At 44.9% G+C, this 23,348-nt stretch overlaps 4 protein-coding genes across 4 annotated transcripts; 2 read left to right on the top strand and 2 right to left on the bottom strand.

Annotated features, from left to right (window-relative positions):
• The first annotated feature begins 2,217 nt into the window (after positions 1-2,217).
• LOC123076775 (probable sucrose-phosphate synthase 4) lies at positions 2,218-10,142 on the top strand. Its single transcript, XM_044498902.1, has 13 exons — positions 2,218-2,602; positions 2,776-2,865; positions 4,416-4,657; positions 5,337-5,400; positions 5,587-6,285; positions 6,377-6,490; positions 6,602-6,733; positions 6,874-7,050; positions 7,380-7,433; positions 7,520-7,582; positions 7,663-8,598; positions 8,708-8,835; positions 9,452-10,142. Exons 1-13 carry the CDS (start codon positions 2,369-2,371, stop codon positions 9,726-9,728), a joined length of 3,210 nt encoding a protein of 1,069 aa, XP_044354837.1. The 5' UTR covers positions 2,218-2,368; the 3' UTR covers positions 9,729-10,142.
• A 3,810-nt stretch (positions 10,143-13,952) lies between these two features.
• LOC123081097 (S-norcoclaurine synthase 1-like) lies at positions 13,953-16,741 on the bottom strand. The gene is made up of 3 exons (XM_044504058.1): positions 16,512-16,741; positions 14,892-15,158; positions 13,953-14,586 (listed from the first exon to the last, which is right to left on the bottom strand). Exons 1-3 carry the CDS (start codon positions 16,739-16,741, stop codon positions 13,953-13,955), a joined length of 1,131 nt encoding a protein of 376 aa, XP_044359993.1.
• Positions 16,742-18,401: 1,660 nt separating this feature from the next.
• LOC123073619 (uncharacterized) lies at positions 18,402-20,803 on the bottom strand. Its single transcript, XM_044496690.1, has 2 exons — positions 19,604-20,803; positions 18,402-18,534 (listed from the first exon to the last, which is right to left on the bottom strand). Exons 1-2 carry the CDS (start codon positions 20,745-20,747, stop codon positions 18,512-18,514), a joined length of 1,167 nt encoding a protein of 388 aa, XP_044352625.1. The 5' UTR covers positions 20,748-20,803; the 3' UTR covers positions 18,402-18,511.
• Positions 20,804-20,977: 174 nt separating this feature from the next.
• On the top strand, positions 20,978-22,913 carry LOC123073617 (uncharacterized). The gene is made up of 2 exons (XM_044496689.1): positions 20,978-22,178; positions 22,652-22,913. Exons 1-2 carry the CDS (start codon positions 21,071-21,073, stop codon positions 22,708-22,710), a joined length of 1,167 nt encoding a protein of 388 aa, XP_044352624.1. The 5' UTR covers positions 20,978-21,070; the 3' UTR covers positions 22,711-22,913.
• The last annotated feature ends 435 nt before the right edge of the window (positions 22,914-23,348 follow it).

The raw sequence follows: 23,348 nt of genomic DNA, 5'->3' as shown, positions 1-23,348 counted from the left end.
CCAGAACGCATGCAGTGAAGCAATGATTGAGCTTTTTAAGCATTTTTTATTTAGCTACACCTGCAGTTTTGATTAGTGCGCACTGTTAGACTATCCAGAGCGAGAGTTACATAGATAGTAACATCACACATATCTAGATAAAATAGATGACGTGGCAAGCAATAAATAAAGAAAAGAGAGGAAAGTGGTAACACAACTAGTTACTACTCCCTCCTTTCCGGTGTATAGGGTTTATCTCAAAATATTAGTTTTTCATTTTATAAGGCTCAATTTGGTTGTTCACCGTCACAAGTTCAAATTCCAAGGTGCATTAAATAATTGCATGCAAGTATTAAGGGAAAATTGACCAATGCATGTTCATTATGCATGTATACATTGCAATTAATACATTGGTAAACATAAATTTTTAAAGAAAACAAGAGCATTAATTGGGTGGTTTTGCAAATTACAAAAAGTATTTTACCACTCACCATCTACCTTGGTTGATGAGATTTTTGAATTGAGCCCTATAAACCGAAAAGGAGGGAGTACTAATATGAGTAACATCACACATATCAAGGCAAGATGAGTCTATAGGCTAATAAATGAAGTGTTGCATGTTACCACACATATGTTACTCCCCACTATAGAGGTAGTAACATATGCATGTTACTAGTCTATGTTACTATCCATTGTGGCTAGTCTTAAAATGACGCAGTGATCGGCCCTTCGGATGTACTAATTTATAAGGGCATCTCCAAAGCGGATCTCGAACCGCTCACAACCATTCGGACCGTGGCGGTTCGAGCGCCGGTTTGCCATTCAATGCAGGATTGTATCGGTTCACCGAAGGGTTTGAACGTATTTTTTTGGCAAACCGAGACATATGTGAGGGGCTTTTTGCGGACAGCTTCCTGTAGGACTTCGACACCTCTGGCCCACCCAGAACCCTTCCCACACCCCTCGTGCCTCCATCCTTCCCATTTTCTCTGTTTACTTCTTTCTCTCTTGCCTTCGCCGTCGTTCCACCACCCCGGCCGCCACGCCACACCCTTGCCAGAAGTCTATGTCTTCGTCACCTTCAGCTTTCCAGCCGGGTTCCACCCCGCATCATTATTTATAAAAAGAGCAGTGCCGGAGTTGATTGTAAATGGCGCACCACCAACTAAAATTGTGGCTAGCCGTTTCTCTACTAGTGTTAGGGCAGCTATTGAAGATGATCTAGAATCTCCATCAAGCAAAGATAAAAAAATACCAAAGACTTAAAAATATTGTTTGCACTTTTAGCCAAAAAGGCTGGAAAGCACACATAGATTTGAATGAGACCGAAAAGCTTTTGGCAGCTTCCTGAATTTTGCTACCTAAGACCCATATTTGGGTTCTCTCTTGCATGCTACCAAAAAAAAAAAACCCGAAGCGCCAACCCTAACCCTGCTCGATAAAGTTTCACCATCGTCGTGCGGGCACATCCCGCATCTGTGCCAGTCGATTTTGGCCACCGAGCCACCCAAGCCCCGTCGTTGCCCAGCCCCGCCCCTCGGAGACTCCCGCGACTGGTTCACGACGCCGCCACCCTATTTCAGTCGTCCATCGCGGAATCCGCGCTCCCCTCCACCCCCACCATCCGCCCTCAGAGCTACCCACCGCCATACATCGAGCTCGTTGCTGCCACTTGTCCTCAAGCTCCGCCACCCGTCACACCCAATTTCGGTGTCGTCCCGATCGGCATCCCGCCGCCCGTCCGTCATCGGATCCGCCTTCTAGCCATGCGACAACGCCGTTCCCCAAGCTCTGGCTGGCCGTTCGCAACGCTCGAGGTCCGCCGCCGCCGGGTCTGGTCGCCACACGTCGATTCCACCCCCGTCGAGCCGATTCCAGCCTACTGCTTTTCTCTCGCCGCAACGCACGGGCATGTTTGCTATTGCTAGTGAAAGGAAAAAACGAGAGCGGTGATATGGTGGCACGTGGCGCCCTGGGGGGCGGTGGATTGGTGCTGAAAAATCCGTCGGTTGAGGGGAATAACATTCCAGGAGATTTCAACTGTTGAAGATGCTTTGATTTGGACACAGCTGTCCACCCCGGGACGCGACGTGGCGCACGCTGACGGAAACGGGAGAAGAAACCTACGGAAACGGAGTCCACCACCCCCCACCCCCACCCCACCCCACCCACCGGTATCTTCACTGCGAATCTCCCCTCGCCAGCTTTGCTTCGGGAAGGCTCAAACCACGGCAATCATCACCACTCGCTAGCACCGCCACCGATCCCAATCCTCGCTCCCTTCCTTCCAGAACCCTCCCCCCTCCGCTCGGACCCCCGCACCCACCTCCGCATCGCATCGCATCTCATCTCGTCTCGTCTCGTCGCCTGAGGGCGCGCGGGCGGCGCGATGGTGGGGAACGACTGGATCAACAGCTACCTGGAGGCCATCCTGGACGCGGGGGGCGCCGCGGGGGAAATCTCGGCCGCCTCCGCGGCGCCCGGGGGCTCCGCGGCGGAGAAGAGGCGGGACAAGTCGTCGCTCATGCTGCGGGAGCGCGGCCGCTTCAACCCGGCGCGCTACTTCGTGGAGGAGGTCATCTCCGGATTCGACGAGACCGACCTCTACAAGACCTGGGTCCGCGTAAGCCTTCCTCGCCCTCGCCCCCTTCCTCCTCGTGTCTTAGCTAGCTGCTTGCTCCAGATTAGATTAGATTAGATTAGATTAGCTTAGGTGGTGGCGAGATTTTGAGGCTGCAGTTTGTTTCCGGCGATTTATTCTGGATATTTTTTTTCCTTTTTTGTTATGTGCATCAGACGTCGGCGATGAGGAGCCCGCAGGAGCGGAACACGCGGCTGGAGAACATGTCCTGGAGGATCTGGAACCTCGCCAGGAAGAAGAAGCAGGTACGAATGCCCCGATTTGCTTGTCAACTTTATGTACTCTCTAATTAGCAGCGCTGCTGGCGCCTGCCAAACTCTTGTTGGCGGGTTCACTGCTGGTGCCAGCCAAACAAATTAAACTAGTGTAGTTGCTGGTTAGTGATTATGTATGTGGCTGGGCATCATATTTGTTTCTGTTGCACCAGGGAATGCTGAATCATACTTGTGTGCTGTGTATGAATTGGCACCCCCGGTGATGCTGACAGTAATGATGGGTCTGTATTGTAGCATATGCCTGCTCTGTTTCCTTCCTTCCTGTTAGCTAGAATGCCCCAATTCTTTAATGTGTTGTTTTGGATGAACTCTCTCCTGTCATAAAGCACATATGCTGCTTGAAGGATTTGGCACACCTGCACGAGTTGGACTGCAATGGGTATCCACTTATCCAGCCTCAACTGACTGTCCACCCTTCGTGCAAGAAAGTCGTTTCGTATCACCATTCAAATGAGAGTAGTAGCCCATTGCCGTGTGTGTGGCTCAGAAAAAGAAAAGAAATCTTATGTCTGACAGTTTACAATTCATGATTCTTAGGACATCTTCAGTGAGCTATCAGGGCCAACGGCCTGTCCTGTCCTGGTGCTACTTTTTTTGTGGCCCTGCTATTTAGACCTGTAATTCTGTTTCTTTTGCTGAAAAGCAACTGCGCGTCACAATTTGGGATCTATTCTAGTTCTGTCAAGGCGTTAACACTGATATTTTTCCAACTACATGTACTTCTTATAGTTATAGTTACAGCCCTACAGCTAATGATAGTACATGGATTCTAAACGCACTCTAGTTATACCATTCACAGCATACCAAGTGCATTGCATAAAATCCCAGAACATTCTCCTTTCAGGCAAGCTATTTTATACCAGTCACGCATTCTAGTTTTCTCATACTCCTATTCTGTGTCAAACTTTGGTGCTTTGAATATGCTTTCACACTCCGACCGCTATAATCAAGTGTTCAACTAATGTTTTTGTTACTAGGTCTTCTGATGTAACTCATGATGGTCAAATCAGCCAATTGCCATACACATATATGTTGCTTGACTTTTGTGGTTTTGATGCTCCTTCAGTCTTGAGAATAATGTTGTTCTTTACTTGGCTCTGTGTTCAATGAAATAATTTACTGCTTTAGCCAGTAATTGTGTTCTCCTCAGACTTTTAATATAATCACCAAAGGTCACTTATCCCAGGTGCACAAACAATGTTCCTTCTGGTCAGATGGGAGTTTTTTTTTTTACTGGTCACATTTCTTGAACCAATCATCTCAATTGTTCTGAGCTCCCAAGTGACTATACTACCTCTCATGCCATTTATGATATCATATTTACTTATTTATACACTAATCATGGAGGGAACATTTACCCTGGTAGCTTCTTGAATTTTAGTAAAAGGAGTAAATACAAAAACTAATTTGGACACTCCTCATTCCCCTAGTATACATTAACATGAACACATGTTTCTGCCAACATCTCAGTTTTACATCATGTTGTTTAATTATTTACCATCTTGAATTGTTTAATACAGATTGAAGGTGAGGAAGCCTCCCGTTCATCGAAGAAACGTCTTGAGCGTGAGAAGGCCCGTCGAGATGCTGCTGCTGATTTGTCTGAGGACCTATCTGACGGAGAAAAAGGAGAACATATTAATGAATCATCTATTCACGCTGAGAGTACAAGGGGACACATGCCAAGGATAGGTTCAACTGATGCTATTGATGTTTGGGCAAATCAGCACAAAGATAAAAAACTGTACATAGTGCTAATAAGGTATGGCTCTAATTTTGTTCTAGGGACATATTGATCACACCCTATGTGTTTTCTCTTAGAAAGTTCAGTTATAGCGGCTTCAAATAGACACCTTTTGGTGAAGTAGGAATGATCAGAGTGACAGTTCAATGCATTATGAGTTTATGACTGTTTAAACATAGTTACCTGATTGCTCCAAATACTGTGGAGCTCCAATCCACAAAAGAGCGATTCGTGAAAGAGTAGATGGTATCTAGTGGATATGAATACACCCACTGTGCAGAGGTCATTGGTTTCCATGAATTTTTAATGGTTTAGATGTACGTGGGCCTTGCAATTTTGTTGTGTCTACCTATGGATCTGGTTCTGCCAATGTGCACAAAGTATATCCACTACACGCTGGATTGAGATAGTAGCCAAGCCTCATTCATGGTCCTTGCCTTCGCACCTAAGCATGCATAGGGTTCTGGATTGGGGTAGTAGCCAAGTCTCATCCAAATGCACAGGGAGCTCAAAGAGGAGTGAAGTCACATCCGTTTGTATGGCACATGCACGCGTCCTCGTCATGGGGCCCCTTGGACTTGATTTTAGGTTTTCATAATGTTAGTAGCCCATGGAAGAGGCGCTATTAATTTTTTTAAACTACATGAACATTGTTTACATGGATGATTTTATTTTGGCATCTTCTGTCGTTGTGCAGCATTCATGGTCTTATACGTGGTGAGAATATGGAGCTTGGGCGTGATTCAGATACAGGAGGCCAGGTACTTCTTGCGTCTCCCTCATTTTCGTGTTTGCGTCCTTGATGTTAGCTTCATATCTGTACCTAATTCTTACATTCCTGGGTTAGCTTGTTGTTTATCTTGTTGCTAGTTGCCTACATAGTACTTACAGGTTGGTCTATATGCCATTGATGCTTGAGTTCAGCTAACTGGTTCCATAACCTGCAGGTCAAATATGTTGTAGAGCTTGCTAGGGCGTTAGGTGAAACACCTGGAGTATATAGAGTGGATCTGCTGACAAGGCAGATTTCTGCACCTGATGTTGATTGGAGTTATGGGGAACCTACAGAGATGCTGAGTCCAAGAAATTCAGAGAATCTTGGGGATGACATGGGTGAAAGCAGTGGTGCTTATATTGTCAGGATACCATTTGGGCCAAGAGAAAAGTATATCCCTAAAGAGCAGCTCTGGCCCCACATCCAGGAATTTGTTGATGGTGCACTTGTCCATATCATGCAGATGTCCAAGGTTCTTGGAGAACAAGTTGGCAATGGCCAGCCAGTATGGCCTGTTGTTATCCATGGACACTATGCTGATGCAGGCGATTCTGCTGCTTTATTATCTGGGGCACTCAATGTGCCAATGGTCTTCACAGGTCATTCTCTTGGCAGAGACAAGTTGGAGCAACTTTTAAAGCAAGGTCGTCAAACCAGGGATGAAATAGATGCAACATACAAGATAATGCGTCGGATTGAGGCTGAGGAACTTTGTCTTGATGCATCTGAAATTGTAATCACAAGCACTAGGCAAGAGATAGATAAACAATGGGGATTATATAATGGATTTGATGTAATTATGGAGAGGAAACTTAGAGCCAGAATAAAGCGTGGTGTTAGCTGCTATGGTCGTGAAATGCCCCGTATGATTGTAAGTCCATCTACATTGATTCCTTTCTGGTCTAATGGATTTCATTATTTCAGTATATTTATATGCTTACTGTTATACAATATATGATCAGCCAATTCCTCCCGGTATGGAGTTCAGCCATATAGTGCCTCATGATGTTGATCTTGATAGTGAAGAAGCGAATGAAGTTGGCTCAGATTCACCAGATCCACCTGTTTGGGCCGATGTACGTTCTCCATTTTATCCCCCCTTAAGGGATATATGCAGGAATAATTGTTGATGTTCCACTGGGATCGGGTGTTATATTTACTTACTTTTCTGGTTAAAACAATTTCAGATAATGCGCTTCTTCTCGAACCCTCGCAAGCCCATGATTCTCGCTCTTGCTCGTCCAGATCCCAAGAAGAACATCACTACGCTGGTTAAGGCATTTGGTGAACACCATGAGCTGAGAAATTTAGCAAACCTTGTATGTGCCAGTCCTGTGTAGTTTCTCTTGTTGCCTCAATTAATTTTTTTGCTATCCAGCCGTTTAGTTATCATTAATAATCTTCTTCCACCAACTATCACTGCCTGTTCCCAGTCTTGATAACTATTCTTTATCGGCAGACATTGATCATGGGTAACCGTGATGTTATTGATGAAATGTCAAGCACAAATGGAGCTGTTTTGACATCAGTACTCAAGTTAATTGACAAGTATGATCTATATGGGCAAGTGGCATACCCCAAGCACCATAAGCAATCTGAAGTTCCAGATATTTATCGTTTAGCGGCAAGAACAAAGGTAACCAAGTGTATCATTATATTTTGAAATATTTCGGTGGCCTTCTATAATAAGCATGCTAGTTGATTCTCTGACATTGTATCATAATTAAGTTATGAATGGATGCAATGGGCCTACTGGTAGTCACATTTTAACTATCTGTCAGTATTAGTTAGCTGATGCATATCTTGTGTTCTAATTTTAGTGGCTTTGGTTTTTTGACTTGTTATTTTTGCTTCCTTTTTTGCTCAGTCTGACTTGCAGCAACAAACTGACCGTGCTGCTTCTTTGTGGCTTACTCACATTTTTATACATAAATATATGCTTATTTCAGTTTCTGTTGTTTCCAGGGGGTGTTTATTAACTGTGCTTATATTGAACCATTTGGGCTCACCTTGATTGAGGTTACTTCTGCAACATTTCATTTTGTTGTTACTTTATCTGTGGATTGATAATGTTTATGCAAGCTTTACACCTTGTTGCCTGCCAGGCTGCTGCTTATGGTCTACCTATGGTTGCTACCCAAAATGGTGGGCCTGTTGATATACACCGGGTACTGTTCTGCTATCTTGGTTTATGTTTCACAGTGACTCACTTTTTGTTCTGGCTATTGATGTCCTCTTTTTTATTCAGGTTCTTGACAATGGCATTCTTGTTGATCCCCACAATCAAAATGATATAGCTGAGGCACTTTATAGACTTGTTTCTGACAAGCAATTGTGGGCAAAATGCCGTCAGAATGGTCTGGATAATATCCATCGATTTTCTTGGCCTGAACATTGCAAGAACTATTTGTCACGGGTTGGTACGCTCAAGTCTAGACATCCACAATGGCAAAAGAGTGATGATGCTACTGAAGTTTCTGAAACTGATTCACCTGGTGACTCTTTGAGGGATATTCATGATATATCACTTAACTTGAAGATTTCCTTGGACAGTGAAAAATCAGGCAGCATGTCAAAATATGGAAGGAGTTCAACCAGTGATAGGAGAAACCTTGAGGATGCTGTACAAAAATTTTCAGAAGCTGTTAGTGCTGGCACAAAGGATGAGTCTGGTGAGAAAGCTGGGGCCACCACAGGCTCCACTAAATGGCCATCTCTGCGAAGGAGAAAGCACATCGTTGTTATTGCTGTAGATTCTGTGCAAGATGCGGACTTGGTTCAGATTATCAAAAACATTTTTCAGGCTTCAAGCAAAGAAAAATCATCTGGCGCTCTTGGTTTTGTATTGTCAACATCTCGAGCAGCATCAGAGATACATCCTTTGTTAACATCTGGGGGCATAGAAATTACTGATTTTGATGCCTTCATATGCAGCAGTGGCAGTGATCTTTGCTATCCATCTTCAAATTCAGAAGACATGCTTAGCCCTGCCGAGCTTCCGTTTATGATCGATCTTGATTATCACTCTCAGATTCAATATCGTTGGGGAGGAGAAGGTTTAAGGAAGACACTGATTCGTTGGGCGGCAGAAAAGAATAGCGAGAGTGGACAAGAAGCAGTTGTTGAAGATGACGAATGTTCATCCACTTACTGCATTTCATTTAAAGTGAAGAATACTGAGGCTGTACGTTTGTTCTTCATCCTGTTATGCCCTCTTCATCTACTTCTTCACTGATTTTCCTTCTCTACTATAGCCAATGTTCTTATTATGCTTCAACTTTCAACTGTTTTAGGTCCCTCCTGTGAAGGATCTTAGGAAGACAATGAGAATTCAAGCATTGCGCTGTCATGTATTGTACAGCCATGATGGCAGCAAGTTGAACTTTATACCTGTTCTAGCATCACGATCCCAAGCGCTAAGGTTTGTTTATTCCTATAACTGTTGTATATATTTTTTGAACACAGCCTTCAGTCCTCAGTTGAGTAAAATGCTATACTTTGTATGGTTATAATCTATCTGCCACTACATGTTAACCTTCTAGGATGCTTGTAGTTCTGATCATCAATTTGTATGAAGTGTTTTTGCGAGGTAACAGAGTATATAGATTGATCACATATATTACGATCGAAATAGTGGTCATAGTAGGACATCGTTATGTCAGTGTCCTGAATGACTTTAATAATCTGGTTCCTGGTACGAACATAAGAGCAGTAAGATGTATGTAGCCGTGTTCTGCAAGCACCGATTGGCTGACAAAACCTATTAAGCATCAGAAGGCTGAAGGCTAGCAAGGTTGAGACCTGTGTTTGGGCTTTGGACCACGGTTAGGTTTAGGCTTTCCTTTAGCGTTCTTTTTTCTTCTTTCCTATAGGGTCAGTTTGACACCTCATTGTTGTATCATTCTAGACTGCTTTCCTACCTAATGAGAAGATGTGATATGCTCTTTCATGTATACTAACAACTGCATGCTCAGACAAATCTGCCAAAATTTGGCAGCTGCAAAGTCCTGATGGTATGTTTGTTCATCTTTGTCCAGGTACTTGTATATAAGGTGGGGGGTAGAGCTGTCGAACATGACGGTGGTTGTCGGTGAAAGCGGCGATACAGATTATGAAGGGCTACTCGGAGGCGTGCAGAAGACCATCATACTCAAAGGCTCATTTAATTCCGCACCAAACCAGCTTCATGCCGCCAGAAGCTATTCGCTAGAGGATGTCGTATCGTTTGACAAGCCAGGAATTGCTTCCGTCGACGGTTACGCCCCAGATATCCTAAAATCAGCTCTACAACAATTTGGTGCCCTGGAGGGCTAGAATCACCAGCTTTGTCAGAGTCAGCAGAGGAATAAAGTAGGTGTGTGGAGGCACACTTTTGCTATGGGGTCGCACACGAGACACGGCAGCCTCTTCCCGTGCCTGGTATCTGGCAAGGGCGCGACCGTGGCGGCAATCGAGCACAAGGGTGCAGCTTGCATGCTCGGTTTACCCCTTCAGATTTTGCGACCTGCATTCCATTTTCAACGCATGGTGAAATTGTTCATAGGTTCCAAATAAATCCAGTTAGTTTTGAACTATGGTCATAAAGCGTGTGCTGTAGGGAATGAAGTACCCTGTTGTTTGGAAACCATATACCCAACAATGTGCATGCATCACTACAAACAATTAGCATCTCCAAGGATCTGGCGCGAGCAATCTTTATTTAGTGGGTTATGTACAATTTCCTTGCCAGTTTCTTGTGTTTTCTTTCTTCATGCATCTTAACTGATGATCGTATCCGTGTATATTGATCTTCTCAATTTAGAAAGAGAGAGATCTGGTTTATGTGTGAAACCAGACAAAAAAACATTGATCCAGTTTGTGCGAGAAATCAAGTTGAAAACCTTAACAACCCAAGGGGTTACGATCCATCGACTTTACCCCCAACTTGGGTGCTTTCATAGTGTCTAGGCCTGTTGATGTTGATCCTGCACTTTCAGGGGAAGTGGCCGAAAGAACATACTCCCTCCGTTTCTAGATATAAGTTTTTTTAGATATTTTAATACGGTCTACATTCAGATGTATATAGACGTATTTTAAAGTGTAGATTCACTCATTTTTCTATGTATATAGTCTGTATCGAGATCTTTAAATGGGCATATATTTAGGAAAGGAGCGATTTGTACTTATCCTAGTTGTATGATAGACATCTCCTATGTGTACTAATCCCTCCGTTCCTAAATATAAGTCTTTTTAGATATTGCAACATGGACTGCATACGGAGCAAAATGAGTGAACTATATACATTCGTATGTAGTTTGTAGTGGAATCTTTAAAAAGACTTATGTTATGAAACGGAGGGAGTAGTACTTGTGCGCTGAAAGCAGTGAAGAAGAAATATATGTTTATGCCCATGTTTCTTTCCATTCTAAGCACTGCTAGATTTCATATTGATTTAGCTGGAGTTTTCATATTTCCACAGGTGTTTGCTGATATCCAACATCACGTATCTCTCCCGCCTGATTTAGGTGATGAGCATGGGCTCCGAATCAAGTGTATGATATCTGCTGCAGTGAAGCAGTACACATAGCACGTGAAAACCCATTCAGTTATTGTTGGTACACTTCTGCTTCGGTACACCCCTTTTAAAAATATTAACCGTGATCTCTGCACACCCTTTCATAATAAACGTATGATAGTATTTTAAAAAAATTATGTTGTCCACAATCTCTTCATACTCCTTCACAATAAAGAGTAAAAGAAAAAGAGTATGACGGTCTTTAAAAAAAATGGTGTCCACGCCCAGCGCCCCTATATATGCTTGAGGCATTTACAGTAATGACCCGGCCCATTAGAACACTTAAAATAAATAGAGGTGAAAAAGGGAGAAGTCAAGGATTGAACCCAAGTCTCCTGAATGCAGGATTGCAACACAAGCCACTAGCTAACTACTCCCTCCGTTCCAAATTACTTGCTGCAGAAATGGATGTATCTAGAACTAAAATACATCTAGATACATCCATACCTGCGACAAGTAATTTGGAACGGAGAGAGTATTAACTTAGTGATAAAAATTTGGAACAGAAATACTATTAATTTCGGACGCCGTATGCAAGTTGCGATATGTCTGACCATTTATCGGCCTTTGTTGTGTGAGAAAACTCCAGAAACACCAGAATTTATCAAAAGTCCAAACAAATTGGCATGGTGCCTTGAATTCGTCCTACAAGCCAATGACAAAAATTAGGGTGACACATGTCGAGAAACAATGTGCTCTTAGACAGAGCATACGGCCTACTCGGACACCCTACGTTAAACATGATATTTTTTTGGACATTCTTGAAATGAACCAACCTATGCGAGCATACCAGGTTTGAACGAAAAAGTATTTAAAATCATAGTTTAAACATGTTCATAAAAATATTATTTGAAGTGTTTAACATAACTAATAAGTACAAAGGAACAAAATTCAAAGCAGTAATAAATAAATGTTCGAATGCAAAAAGAACTTAAAACTATTAGTTTGGTATTGCAAATCATATTTCAATCTTTTAACGGGGTTCGAAAAGAATAATAAAGTTTGAAAAGGAGAAAAATGAATTAACCGAAAAAGTAGATAGAAATCTTAGGCCTTTGCCCAACTAGGCGACGACATCGCTCACCTCGGGCTTCTATTGGGCCGGGCCAAAGCACTCGCGTATTAAAAGAAAGTTCATTGATTGAAAAAAGTCCCTCTTTTCAAAATTCGTTCAGAAAATAAAAAAAATGTTCCTTTTTCCAAACTTTGTCGAAAACTAACAAATTTTTTGGGAGATGCAAATAATGTTCATGCTTTTAAAATTTGTTTGGAATTTAAAAAACAATCCTTTTTTTAATTTCTGTAATTTTTTGAAATATAAATATTTGTAATATTATGAGAAAATTTTGAAAGGCGATCTTTTTTAGAATTTCCAACAAATTCCTGTGCAAGGTGCTGTCTATTTTGGGAGCTCCTAGTCAGCGCTTTAAGCTCCGGTTAGGAAGTTGGCGCTCGCGCGGGCGCAGCCTAAATTGGGCCAGCTCGCTCGTCTGCGCCAGTTTCGCACGCTCGCTTCGCCCGTTTGTTTTGAAACAAATTCATCAATTTGAAAAAGTTCACAGTTAAAAGTTCGCGACTTATAAAATTTGAAGAGTTAAATTTTTACAAAGATCATGAATTTGGAAATGGTTCGCGACTTATAAAATTTGAAGAGTTAAATTTTTACAAAGATCATGAATTTGGAAATGGTTCCTGGATTTGGAAAATAGTACAACTTTGGAAAGTGTTTACGAGCTAAAATTTAAAAATTTGACGAGTTTGTGAAAAGTTTGCAATTTTTTTTAAAATGCAGTCTTGAGAAAAAAATCATGAATTCTTTGAAACTTCACAAGTTGAAAAGAAAATTCGTGAAAAATTTAAAAATTAATTGGAAAAATGAAAATAAAACGAAAAAGGAAAATAGAAAGAGAAAAACCGAGCGAAAACCATGCTTGAAAAAACGAAAAGAAAAATTTCCCAGAAAAACCTTGCAGAACTTGAACCGGAAAGGTACACAACAAGAAGATGAAGAAGTAGAACTATTCACAACCAGTTATCTCTCCCAGCTGGTAACTGCGGTCGGAACTAAACCTGTAGGTTTCCAGTTGGCGCAATATTTTATAAGCATAAAGAATGGAAAGAAAAATGTAAATGGGCCAAGCCCAGGATGAGGAAGCCTATAGCCAGCGGGAGTGGACGTACGCTACTCCTCGAGCGTATGTATATGTTTGGGCTTCCCTAAAAAAACGTATATATTTGGGCTAGCGACCCATCGTACATAGAAAGTGAGTACAATTTGGCAAAGGTCTTGTACAAACGTATACAAGCGGGGCTCGGGTTGGTAATGGTCAGAGGATTACAAAGATGGGTTTGAACTCAAGTGTATGTTGATATACCTCTCACAGTATCACTTAATTTGTGAGCTGAGATTTCGAAGAGCATGAAAGTTACGCAGGGGCAAGCCCTTGATTTCAAACCAAAGTTAATGTTCCATCTTAGCATTTAGTCTTACAACATAGCAATAGAAATCAGTCTTCATACAATAAAACACCAACACTGAAAAATAGAAGAGACCAGGAAGATGAAATGGACTAAAGCCCAGCATTGCCATGCACGAATCACAAAGCGCCTGAATCGACGTCCATATAATCAACTGATCGGAAAACAAATTTAGTTGCCTGAAATAGGAAACATCAAAACTTAATACTCATCCTTGTTAACAGAGACTCTAGTGGAGCGGTGGCGAGATACCATAAAGACAATTTTATTTCGGTAGGACCTTGGGTTCTACCCCATGTTCGCAGTGCAGAATCAGCAGAGTTGACCGCTATTCGGAATGGCTTATATCTAGTAGGGAGAACTGGATGCAATAAGCTATACATTGAATCAGATAGCATATTTGTGGTGAAGGCTGTTACACGAGCACATGATTATATGGGTCCTGATGTGATAGTAATAGTAGAATGTATTCAACTCGCTATGGATTTCGCCAATATTGACTACGGTTATTGTTTCAGAGAAGCTAATGTGGCTACTGATAGCTTAGCTAAACTTTCTTCTGTTTTTAGTTCGTTGACCTTTGGGACTATTATGATGTTCTTGCCGTCGAGCTTGCTGGAGAGCATGAGCTTGGTGTACTCCTCGACGCTGACACTCCTGTACCGGGCCTCCTCTTCTTTGACGACCTCTTTCAGTGGTCCGTACGTGCCACCGAACTTCGCACCGTGGAACGCCGCGGTGGACATCCGCTGCTCGCGTGCATTCACCACCGCCCTGTGCTCGACGCTCTTGTACTTCCCGTTGGTCAGCACCTCGACCACGTCGCCGACGTTGACGACGAGGGCGCCGGGGAGCGGCATCACCGGGACCCAGCCGCCATTCCTCCTTATCTGCAGCCCGGGGACCGGGCTGACCTGCAGCAGCAGCGTCAGCGCGACGGCGTCCGAGTGCGGCGACAAGCCCAGCAACCTGTCCACGTGCGCCTCCGGGCAAGGCGGGCAGTAGTTCATCCTCACCGCCTGCGATGCGGCGAGCCTCGTCATGTCCGAGTGGTCCCTCGCGCCCAGGTTCTCCGCCATGGCTCGCAGCAGCTCGCCTGCCACCCTTTGCACCTCCGCAGAGTAGTTCTCCAAGCAATTCCTGCCACGGCAAACAAACCAAGCGGAGCTCATGCTCATCAGTCATCACATAGCGGTATTTGCCGACACAGGATCGACAATGATTTTATTTTGGATGTGACTAGATCTCAGTCGACTAAGACTTAATGAAGTCTCAATCAAATGACAAGAATATATAAAATAAAAAAGAAACAATGAAAGAAAATTTTACATGAATATCCAACGGATATAGCATCAACTGAGACTTTGTTAAGTCCACTGAGATTTAACAATCCCGTTTGATTTTTCTCTGCTGTGAGTTGATTATTACTCCATCGACTTACTTACTTGGACGTGGGAGGGTTGGACGGCCAGAGGCGGAGGTCGCGGTAGCTGGGCGGCTGCGTGAGGAGGAAGAACATGTCGGCCCAGTCCAGCGTCTGCTCCTCCGAGACGACGAACGCCTGGCCATACCCCTCGATCTCTCCGGGCTCCTGCGCGAGGGCCGCCTTCTCCGCCAGCGGGAGCGCGAAGAATCCCATGACGTTCCTCTTCATCTCCTCCACGGTCTCCTCGGGTGTCCCGTGGTTCACCACCTGGAAGAAGCCCCAGTTCCCGGTGATATGAGAAAAGCCCCTCCCCTCGCGTCGCCCCTGCTAGGGCGACTCGGGGGCCCCAAACCCTAGCTCCGCCGCCTCCCCTTTCTTCTCCCCTCCTCCTCGCCGCCGCCTGAGGCCGCCGCCGGGCAAGCCCGGGGTGTCGCCGAGGAAGGTGGCGGCGGGGCCCTGGCGCCCCTGCCTCTGCTGCGGGGGGCCGTGTTCCCTAGGGCGGCGGCCCTGGTCGGAGAGGCGTCACCGGCCCGGCGGCAGGCGGTGGCGCGGGCGTGGGCCGGCGTTCCTGGCCGTGTGGATGGCGGGTGCCCGGTGGACGGGAGCCCTGGTGGCTCGCGGTGGCGCCAGATCTGGCCGCCCCTGCCCCCCTGTTTCGAGCGCTCCGCCCCGGCCAGATCTGCCCGGCTCCTTTGCGGGCCGCCAGATCTTGCGTCGTGGGGGTGGTGGTGGCGAGGATTCGTAGACCGGGAGAAATTCCAGGCCGGCCTCGTCGGTCTTGGCGGCGGCGACGCTCATGGCGCCTTTCCCCTCCCTGGAGGCGCCGTTCAGGTCAGATCCGTCGCCCCCCATCCCTCTAGTCTCCCGGGTGAAAACCTCAACTCTGTTGGGCGGCGGCGGCGCCCTCGGCGTCGCGTCCTTCCTGAAGGCGCCGTTTTTGGGAGCTAGGTGGGCAGTGGGCTCCGCGGCGATGTGGTGGGTGTGCAGCGGCGGCAGTAGCTGGTCTCCTTTGTCGGCGGCGAGTTCGTCTGCGGCTCAACGCCTACAGGGACACTATGCTACTGCTCCTCCGTCCGTTCCGTTCCGGCAGCTCTTCCTCATCCGTGTCCAGTCCGTGGGTGTTGGGTGGTGCTCTGCTCCTTGAGATCATTTCATGGCTAGTCGGGTGAGCTAGGTTCCTTTCCAAATGCAGCCTGCCGGTGTCTTTCCTCCCAGGTTCTAGGGTGAACTGCTACACTGTCAACGGTTCGGCGCCTTCGAGCCAGGCGAGGAGACAGGGGTCTTCTTTGACAGTGGAGCTGGGAGGACATGGCAATCTGGGGCCGCTGGTGATTTGGCGACGGCGTGCCCTTCCTCGCCGTCCGTAATGCTGCTCCTGTGCTGACATTCTCCTTCTCCCTGGTGATTTGTATGCGATTGAGGACCTACACATCCCCGAGCTGCGTGTCTCCTTGTTCGATCCTTTAGCTGGGTGTGTGTGAGGCTTGTGTGCTGTTGCCCAGCGCCTCTGTATCTTGTCGTTTTTTTTTCGCTTTCTTGTGTTGGTTTTGAGTCTGTGATCCTGGCCGGTTGATGGCTTTGTTAATTCAAAGCCGGGCTCTTCTGGAGCCTTCGTTCTAAAAAAAAGAAGCCCCAGTTCTCGCAGGCCCACCGCAGCCTGGCGGCCTCCTCCTCCCGTCCGCCGGCGAGGTCGAGGAGCCGGCCGAGGTCGACCACGGGGATCTGCTCCTGCTCTTTCGCAGGCAGGGGCGTCGGGACGCAGTCGAGGAGGGTGGGCGTGAGCGTGAGCTCGTCACGCCGGGCGGCGAGGTCCTGCACGTTGGGCACGGGCAGCGAGCCGCCGAGGTGCCGTGGCTTGGCGTCGTCCATCGGATCTCACCGATGGATTAGTGTGCTTGCTCTCAATGCTCACAACTCACAGCGCACCTCGTGGGTGGTTTATCTTGTGGGTGAAAAGCTGGCCGGCCGGCACGTTTGTCCGTCGTTCACAAGGTTGGCTAGCAAGCAAAATGCCAAAGCCAAATGCTCATAAAAAGGTACTTTCTCTCTCGTCCAGTTGTACAGGTCGTTTCAGGAGATGCACCTCAATAGGCACATGAAGATTGCAAGGAGGAGGAGGGAAGTTTAAAAGAAAAAAAAAACCCAAGCCGCCATCTCAGGTCATTAGCGTTTGTAGGCGTCAGATATTCATTTTGATGTTTTTGACCGTCTGATTTCCTCTCAATCCTCTTAGGTCATGATGATTAGTGGTCATTTATCTTGCAGCTGAAAGCTGCCTCGTGGCGTTCGCCAGGTTGGCTAGCAAGCAAAAACCCAAACTGTCAAAAGCTCATAAACAGGTATTATTATTATTTTGGCTTATAGGCTAAACTCCAAAAGGTAAAGTCATGGATAATCCTTAATTAGGAGGACGAAAGAGATGAGATCAACCTCAGGCATGGTACTGAAGGAGGGATGCCCCCCGCGGCCCCGCCTCCCGCCCCACAAAGAAAAACTAAGCCCCCACCCCCAACTGTATGCAAAAGAGAGAAAACCGTGCCACGTCCACTGGCCACCGTGATGACATAATTACAAAGAACATTTCTAAATTTGATATGAATATTATCCTAGGTGAACTTCAAAGTGTTTATTAGCAAGATTTTATGTATACATATATACATTGGTACTCCCTCCATTCCTAAATATAAGTCTTTGTAGAGATTTCAATATGAACTACATACAGATGTATATAGACATAGTTTAGAGTGTAGATTCACTCATTTTGCTCCGTATATAGTCCATATTGGAATATCTGAAAATACCTATATTTAGGAACGGATGGAGTAACTATTTTGACGTTTATATTAAAGGCCTCCAGGTTGTAGCTTCGCCTTGGGCCCCGAAATCTGAGGACTGACCCTGATCAACCTATGTACGTAGGTGCTGTGAAAATGCCACCAAAATATTCGACCCGACAACTTCTTTCACTTTGATTGCTCGTAAAGAGTGCTGAAGCACACGATGAGCATCTTGAGTCACCCATGCAATATAGTTTGGTTCTGTTAGGAGTTATGATCAGGTCATCGTAATATTTCATTTAGTCCTAATCTCCTCCCGTGTACAACATGTATGCAACTAACAGATACATGTATGTGATATGTCACAGACCGGATTTTGCTCCTTGATTTTTTCTTTATTTCTTTGGAATTTATTTCCATTTGGTTTTATTCAATAGTTTATCTTCTCAAAATGTTTGCAATCTTCTCTGGTTTATCTTCTGGAGCTCTTCCCTATTGTATGGAGGGCTGCACCGGCGTGTCATCTCCGGTGGGCTGGAGTCGTCGCCTATCAAGACTATGCGGTCTCCATATAAATTATGATAAAAATCAGACATTTTATCATTGCATTACCATAACTTAGTTGATGTTCGTGTTACTCAGACGTGTGATCCCACAATACCAAATTGGGAATAGTGTGTGGGTCCATGTAATGTTGCTACATATGTTGGCAGACAGACATTTACTATTCAAAAGTACAAGTGTTCCAAATATCACAAACTGTATTCAAATGATATTATTATTTGTTGAACCATTTAATTACATTAGCAAATCAAACCAAACAGTCATCCAAATGCATCGTGCAACACTTCATCTCCGAAATTCATCCACCAGCAATGGTTGTGCCTAGAAGTATAAGAAGTCAATTAATGTTAGTGTTGAGGAAAAGGCAAACGGGTAAGTCAAAGGCAGCAGTAAGCCGGTTACATAGTCGAAGGCAATTATAACTTTAACGAGATAACTCACTCTTGTCACTTAATATTTATAAGTGTTATATAATCCAGACTTGATATTAGCAATAGATACCAAAACCACATTTGTTCTACAATACAAGGAATATCATGAAAGGAGTAGCTACTAGTATATCTCAAAGCGAAGTTGATAAGAAAAATAAATAGATGGCCTAATTTTTTCTTATGTACATTCATGCATTGCCATGCCAAGCAGACAAAACTAAAACATGGCAAAACTAATTAATTCTAGTAAAAGCACTAATCTTGGCTATTCCGTTTCAAATATTCTTTTTGTTGGTTGTTGGTCTGTAAGATAGCTAACTGCTCATGCCGAATGATATATTCGATTCGATTTATTTCGGTGCCCTCCAAATGTTCTACTAGTTACCATTTACAACTATATTGATTGAACAAAGGTTTCTGAGATGGAGTTAAGATCATTAATATTAAAATACGGGATAAAAGAATATAACCATATTTGAGGATCCAAACAAGCCAACTGAGTTAGTCACTAGAAATTTCATTTGATATCTAAGAATAGTGAAGGCAAGTATGTCTGGGTTTATAGCCCCCCTCATATTTTTGTCAACCTTTGAACATATATTGGACTAGTATAAAAATATACTGATATACCACAAAAAATATGTTTCAGATTCGTATTCAAAAGAAATTTCTAATCATATTAGTTTTGCTTCATATAATTTGTATTTTACATGTCAAATTTATGGCCAAAATTTGACCAAAATACGAGTAGAAGGATAAAGTATATCGAATGATAGTATATTAAAAATATTTATACAGGTCCTTATAGCTGGCAAAGGTACAAGTTGTAACTAAGTTTAACTTGTTATTGAACATTTATGAACCAGAATAGAAGTATATGAGGAATCATGTCCATATTAAAACACAAACTAGATTATACTCCTAGAATATAAGGACTAATTAAGGATGAGCAATCTCACCTGGCGCACAGAAGCTCTTGAAAGGATGATAGTTTATGTGATAAGCTCCTTCATAAAGCTTATTGAATTGCATTGACTTGAGTTTAACCATGTAGACACTACCATGCATATATAAAAATATCACGTTAGAATCCTCATCGTACCCCAGGAGTCGCCCTCTATTTCTCTTAACATGAGGAGAGATCCCAAGAATGTTATGCATGTCCACGATCTTCCAGAACAACCACATGGGAACACCTTCACAATTGACCTTCATCTGCCACATTTGAATGCTATATTTAGATAATTGAGCAAGGCCAACACCGCCATCCTCTGCCTTGACGATCTGATCTCTGCATCGTTCATCCAAACCGGGAGGCCCCTCAATCATAGATAGGCTCTGCTGGTTCAAATTAAACTGAAGTATGATGTCCCTCATGGACACCCAATAAAGGACATTACCAATAAGGGTCCCATGAATATAAGCACAATCACCCACATATGGTTTTGTTGCTGAGATGAGTTTACCCCATGTGCCAGTGTCTGAGGAGTAAACACATGCGGTAGGTGAATGATTATCACGTACGTACTTGGACATCAAGGCTACCTTGAAGGGGCTGGAGTGACAACTGCCATGCACATGGTCATGGGCGTCGTCGGCGCAGAATACCGCCCCGTTGACTGGATAAAATTTCTTGAACTCAGGCGGAACGGGCAAGCGGCGCTGGTCGCCTGTGATGGGGTCGCACACAATGATGTCTTGCCGCGGGGGCAGGGTGTTGTAGACGAGGACACGGCCATGGCGACAATCAAGCACAACGTTGCTGTGGTGGTTGCAACGTTCCAAGTCGAAGCGCTTGGGAGGTATGCGGTCGGGAGGATCCAAGATTGACGACCTGAACACGACCCTGTCGCCGCGGCTCAGGAAGGCACCGAGGACGGGCGGCCCATCTTTCCGATGGAGGGTGCGGAAACGGCAGAGGAACTGAGGATCCGTGGTGAGGCGTCGCCAATGCTGGCAGACGGCGGAGGCGCGGTAGAGCGAGGACGGCAGAGGCGGGAGGAGCAGGAGGATCTCACCGAGGAGATCATCATTGTCCAGCGGGGAGGCCGGCCAGCTTCGGTCGACGCAGGGGGTCAAGTCGGCGCCGTCGCTCTCGGTCATGGCGGCGGGACGTAGATTGGGTATCGAAGAAGCAACGGCATGGACGACTAGGTAGATATAATGTATCGGCCGTACGAGGATTGGCCTCCGACAGGCCAAGGAAACAAAGCAAAGGATGGAAGGGTTCCAACTACAAAAGAATTCCGTGGTGCCCACGTAAAATCAGATTTGTCTGTCACTTATTTGGGGATGGAAGGGTTTACGAGGCTGCTTCAAAGGATGCACGCACGCGCACGACCTGGGAAATAATTCGCTGTTGCTTTGCTTTTGTCTTTTACTTCCCTGTCTTCTCTGTCGTCTCGAACTCTCGATCCCCAATCGAGATGAGCGACGAAATTACCATCACCAGTAGCGCGCCGGCCGCGCCTGCCTCCCCGCTGGACAACGATGATCTCCTGGAGGATATCCTTCTCCGTCTCCCACCGCAGCGGTCCTCTCTCCGGCGCGTCTCCGCAGTTTGCAAGCGCTGGCGAGGCCTCGTCGCCGACCCCAGGTTCCTCCGCCGCCGCTTGGAGCCGCCCCTCCTTGGCGCCCTCGTGTGCAGCGACAAGGAGATTGTGTTCACCCCCATCCTAGACCCCACGGAGGGCACCCCTTTGGAGCGTTTTGACCTTGGACACTGCAGCAAGCGCCGTCATTACCGTGTGCTCGACTGCCGTCACGGCCGTGTCCTCGTCAAAGACAGGCGGCGGACAGAGCTTGTTGTGTGCGAACCCATTACAGGTGAGCAACACCGCGTGCCGATTCCGGCAGAATTCCAGTGGACCCATGGCCACCTCGACGGGGTGGTGCTTTGTGCCGCCACAGCGCCTGACCGCATGCACGGTAGCTGCCAGTCCAGCTCATACAAGGTGGCACTGATGTCCATGATTCCATGTACAAAACTGACAACATTCATTGCATGCGTTTACTCCTCAGAGACTGGTATATGGGGTAGTTACGTCTCTACATCGGCTCCACGTGCGAGTTTTTATACTCATAATCATGGGACCCTAACTGGTAGTGCCATTTACTTGTTGCCCATGAAAGATGACATACTTCAATTTGATTTGGATAGAGGGACGCTTGCCATGATCGAGGGGCCTGGTCTTAATGAACCCCACAAACATCGGATCATCAAAGCAGAGGATGGTCATGTTGGTCTTTTCGTGTTAACTGAATATAGCATTCAAATGTGGCACATGAAGGTCAATTATCAAGGTGTTACCACTTGGTTGTTGCGCAATGCTGCAATTCTTGGGATCTCTCCTCAGGTTAAGATAAATAAGACGCGATTGATTGGGTATGATGAGGATACTGAAGCAATAGTTCTACATATGCGCGGGGGAGTCTATATGGTTCAACTTAAGTCAATGCAATGCAAGAAACTTGATGGAGTCACCAATTATGCAAGCTGTCGCTATTATCCTTCTAAGAGTTTCCGTCCTCCAGGTGATTGTTCATCCTTAGGCCTTATATTATATGTGTATGATCTGGTTACATCTTACACTTGATTGCCCAAATATTAACGTTATGCTACTATACTATTTAATAACAACTTAAATCTAATTATATACAAACAGACATATAGTGGTACTATTTAGTAACTATCATCCAGTATAGATGTCTTCACTCTTCCAAGATACCATATCAAATGACAAATCGGTAACTCAATTGGCATGTTTGTTACCTCAAAGCTAGTTATATTTTCTATCTAGTACTTTTATCTTATTTTGATCTAGTTATTAATCTTAGGTCAATATCAACACCTCTGTTGCACCAACACTATGTAACATTTAGATGGAAATGAGATATTTTGCTCAAGTGATATTTCTAAGCTCAACTATGTTACCAACTACTATTGTCTTCTCTTATCCATTTCTCTTTTCGTCGGCATTCTCATTAATTAAATTTTATGCTTCTAGGCATAGGCATTGCTGCTGGATGTGATGGAGCTAAAGCGCGGCACGGTGCATTGGGATGAATGTTTCATTTTTTGATTTAATAATGTGCTGAAATCGTTCAGCAAGTAAGAATATCACTTGAATATAGTTTGTGAGAATTAAACTGTTTTAGTTTTTCACAAGCATGTTCATCACCATAGATCGATTGTGATCATGATCTACCCATGCTCTTTTTTTTGATGCCTTGAGATTAATGGGAAAAATACAGGGCCGAAGGAAGTAACCCAGAATATACCAGATAAGGGAAATATAAGTGTTGCAATTTTTCAAAAAGAAATAATTGGCATGTAATCTTGTCGATCCAAACGAAATTTTAACATTTCAGTTTTGGTTCCAGTCTACAAATAATTTGATGCTTTCATGAACGACAAAATTAGCATGGTAGAAATTTGTTTGATGGTGAGAAGACTTCTTGCTGCTGTTGTCCAGTTATTTGTTATGGTTCATATAAGCCAGAGGACTCATCATTCTTCGTTGGAAGAGAATGCGACCCACATGGCTCCGAGTCCCCTGCCGGTATGGACTCCCACACGGGGTCGAGTCGCCTGCTGCACGCCACCTGCCTCGCTGCACCTGCCATTAATCAGGGAATTAATCTGGCCACCGGCGCTTCCTACCACCCCTCTCTTCCCCTATATACCCCCTAACCCGGTGTCGG

This window comes from Triticum aestivum, chromosome 3D (assembly GCF_018294505.1).
Source record: "Triticum aestivum cultivar Chinese Spring chromosome 3D, IWGSC CS RefSeq v2.1, whole genome shotgun sequence".
Classification (NCBI taxonomy): domain Eukaryota; kingdom Viridiplantae; phylum Streptophyta; class Magnoliopsida; order Poales; family Poaceae; genus Triticum; species Triticum aestivum.
The sequence above is the reverse complement of the archived record's forward strand: the minus strand, read 5'-3'. Positions and strand labels throughout refer to the sequence as shown.

What these genes read in the sequence shown, in the direction of transcription:
- LOC123081097 (XM_044504058.1), bottom strand. Translation starts at nt 16,741, where the DNA reads ATGGACGACGCCAAGCCACGGCACCTCGGCGGCTCGCTGCCCGTGCCC. An exon ending in AGGCTGCGGTGGGCCTGCGA is followed by an intron (nt 15,159 to 16,511) that starts GAACTGGGGCTT and finishes TCATATCACCGG; the next exon opens with GAACTGGGGCTTCTTCCAGG. An exon ending in TCCAACCCTCCCACGTCCAA is followed by an intron (nt 14,587 to 14,891) that starts GTAAGTAAGTCG and finishes TTGCCGTGGCAG; the next exon opens with GAATTGCTTGGAGAACTACT.
- LOC123076775 (XM_044498902.1), top strand. Translation starts at nt 2,369, where the DNA reads ATGGTGGGGAACGACTGGATCAACAGCTACCTGGAGGCCATCCTGGAC. An exon ending in GTTTAGCGGCAAGAACAAAG is followed by an intron (nt 7,051 to 7,379) that starts GTAACCAAGTGT and finishes TGTTGTTTCCAG; the next exon opens with GGGGTGTTTATTAACTGTGC. An exon ending in TCACGATCCCAAGCGCTAAG is followed by an intron (nt 8,836 to 9,451) that starts GTTTGTTTATTC and finishes ATCTTTGTCCAG; the next exon opens with GTACTTGTATATAAGGTGGG.
- LOC123073617 (XM_044496689.1), top strand. Translation starts at nt 21,071, where the DNA reads ATGAGCGACGAAATTACCATCACCAGTAGCGCGCCGGCCGCGCCTGCC. An exon ending in TAAGAGTTTCCGTCCTCCAG is followed by an intron (nt 22,179 to 22,651) that starts GTGATTGTTCAT and finishes TTATGCTTCTAG; the next exon opens with GCATAGGCATTGCTGCTGGA.
- LOC123073619 (XM_044496690.1), bottom strand. Translation starts at nt 20,747, where the DNA reads ATGACCGAGAGCGACGGCGCCGACTTGACCCCCTGCGTCGACCGAAGC. An exon ending in CAAGAGCTTCTGTGCGCCAG is followed by an intron (nt 18,535 to 19,603) that starts GTGAGATTGCTC and finishes TTATACTTCTAG; the next exon opens with GCACAACCATTGCTGGTGGA.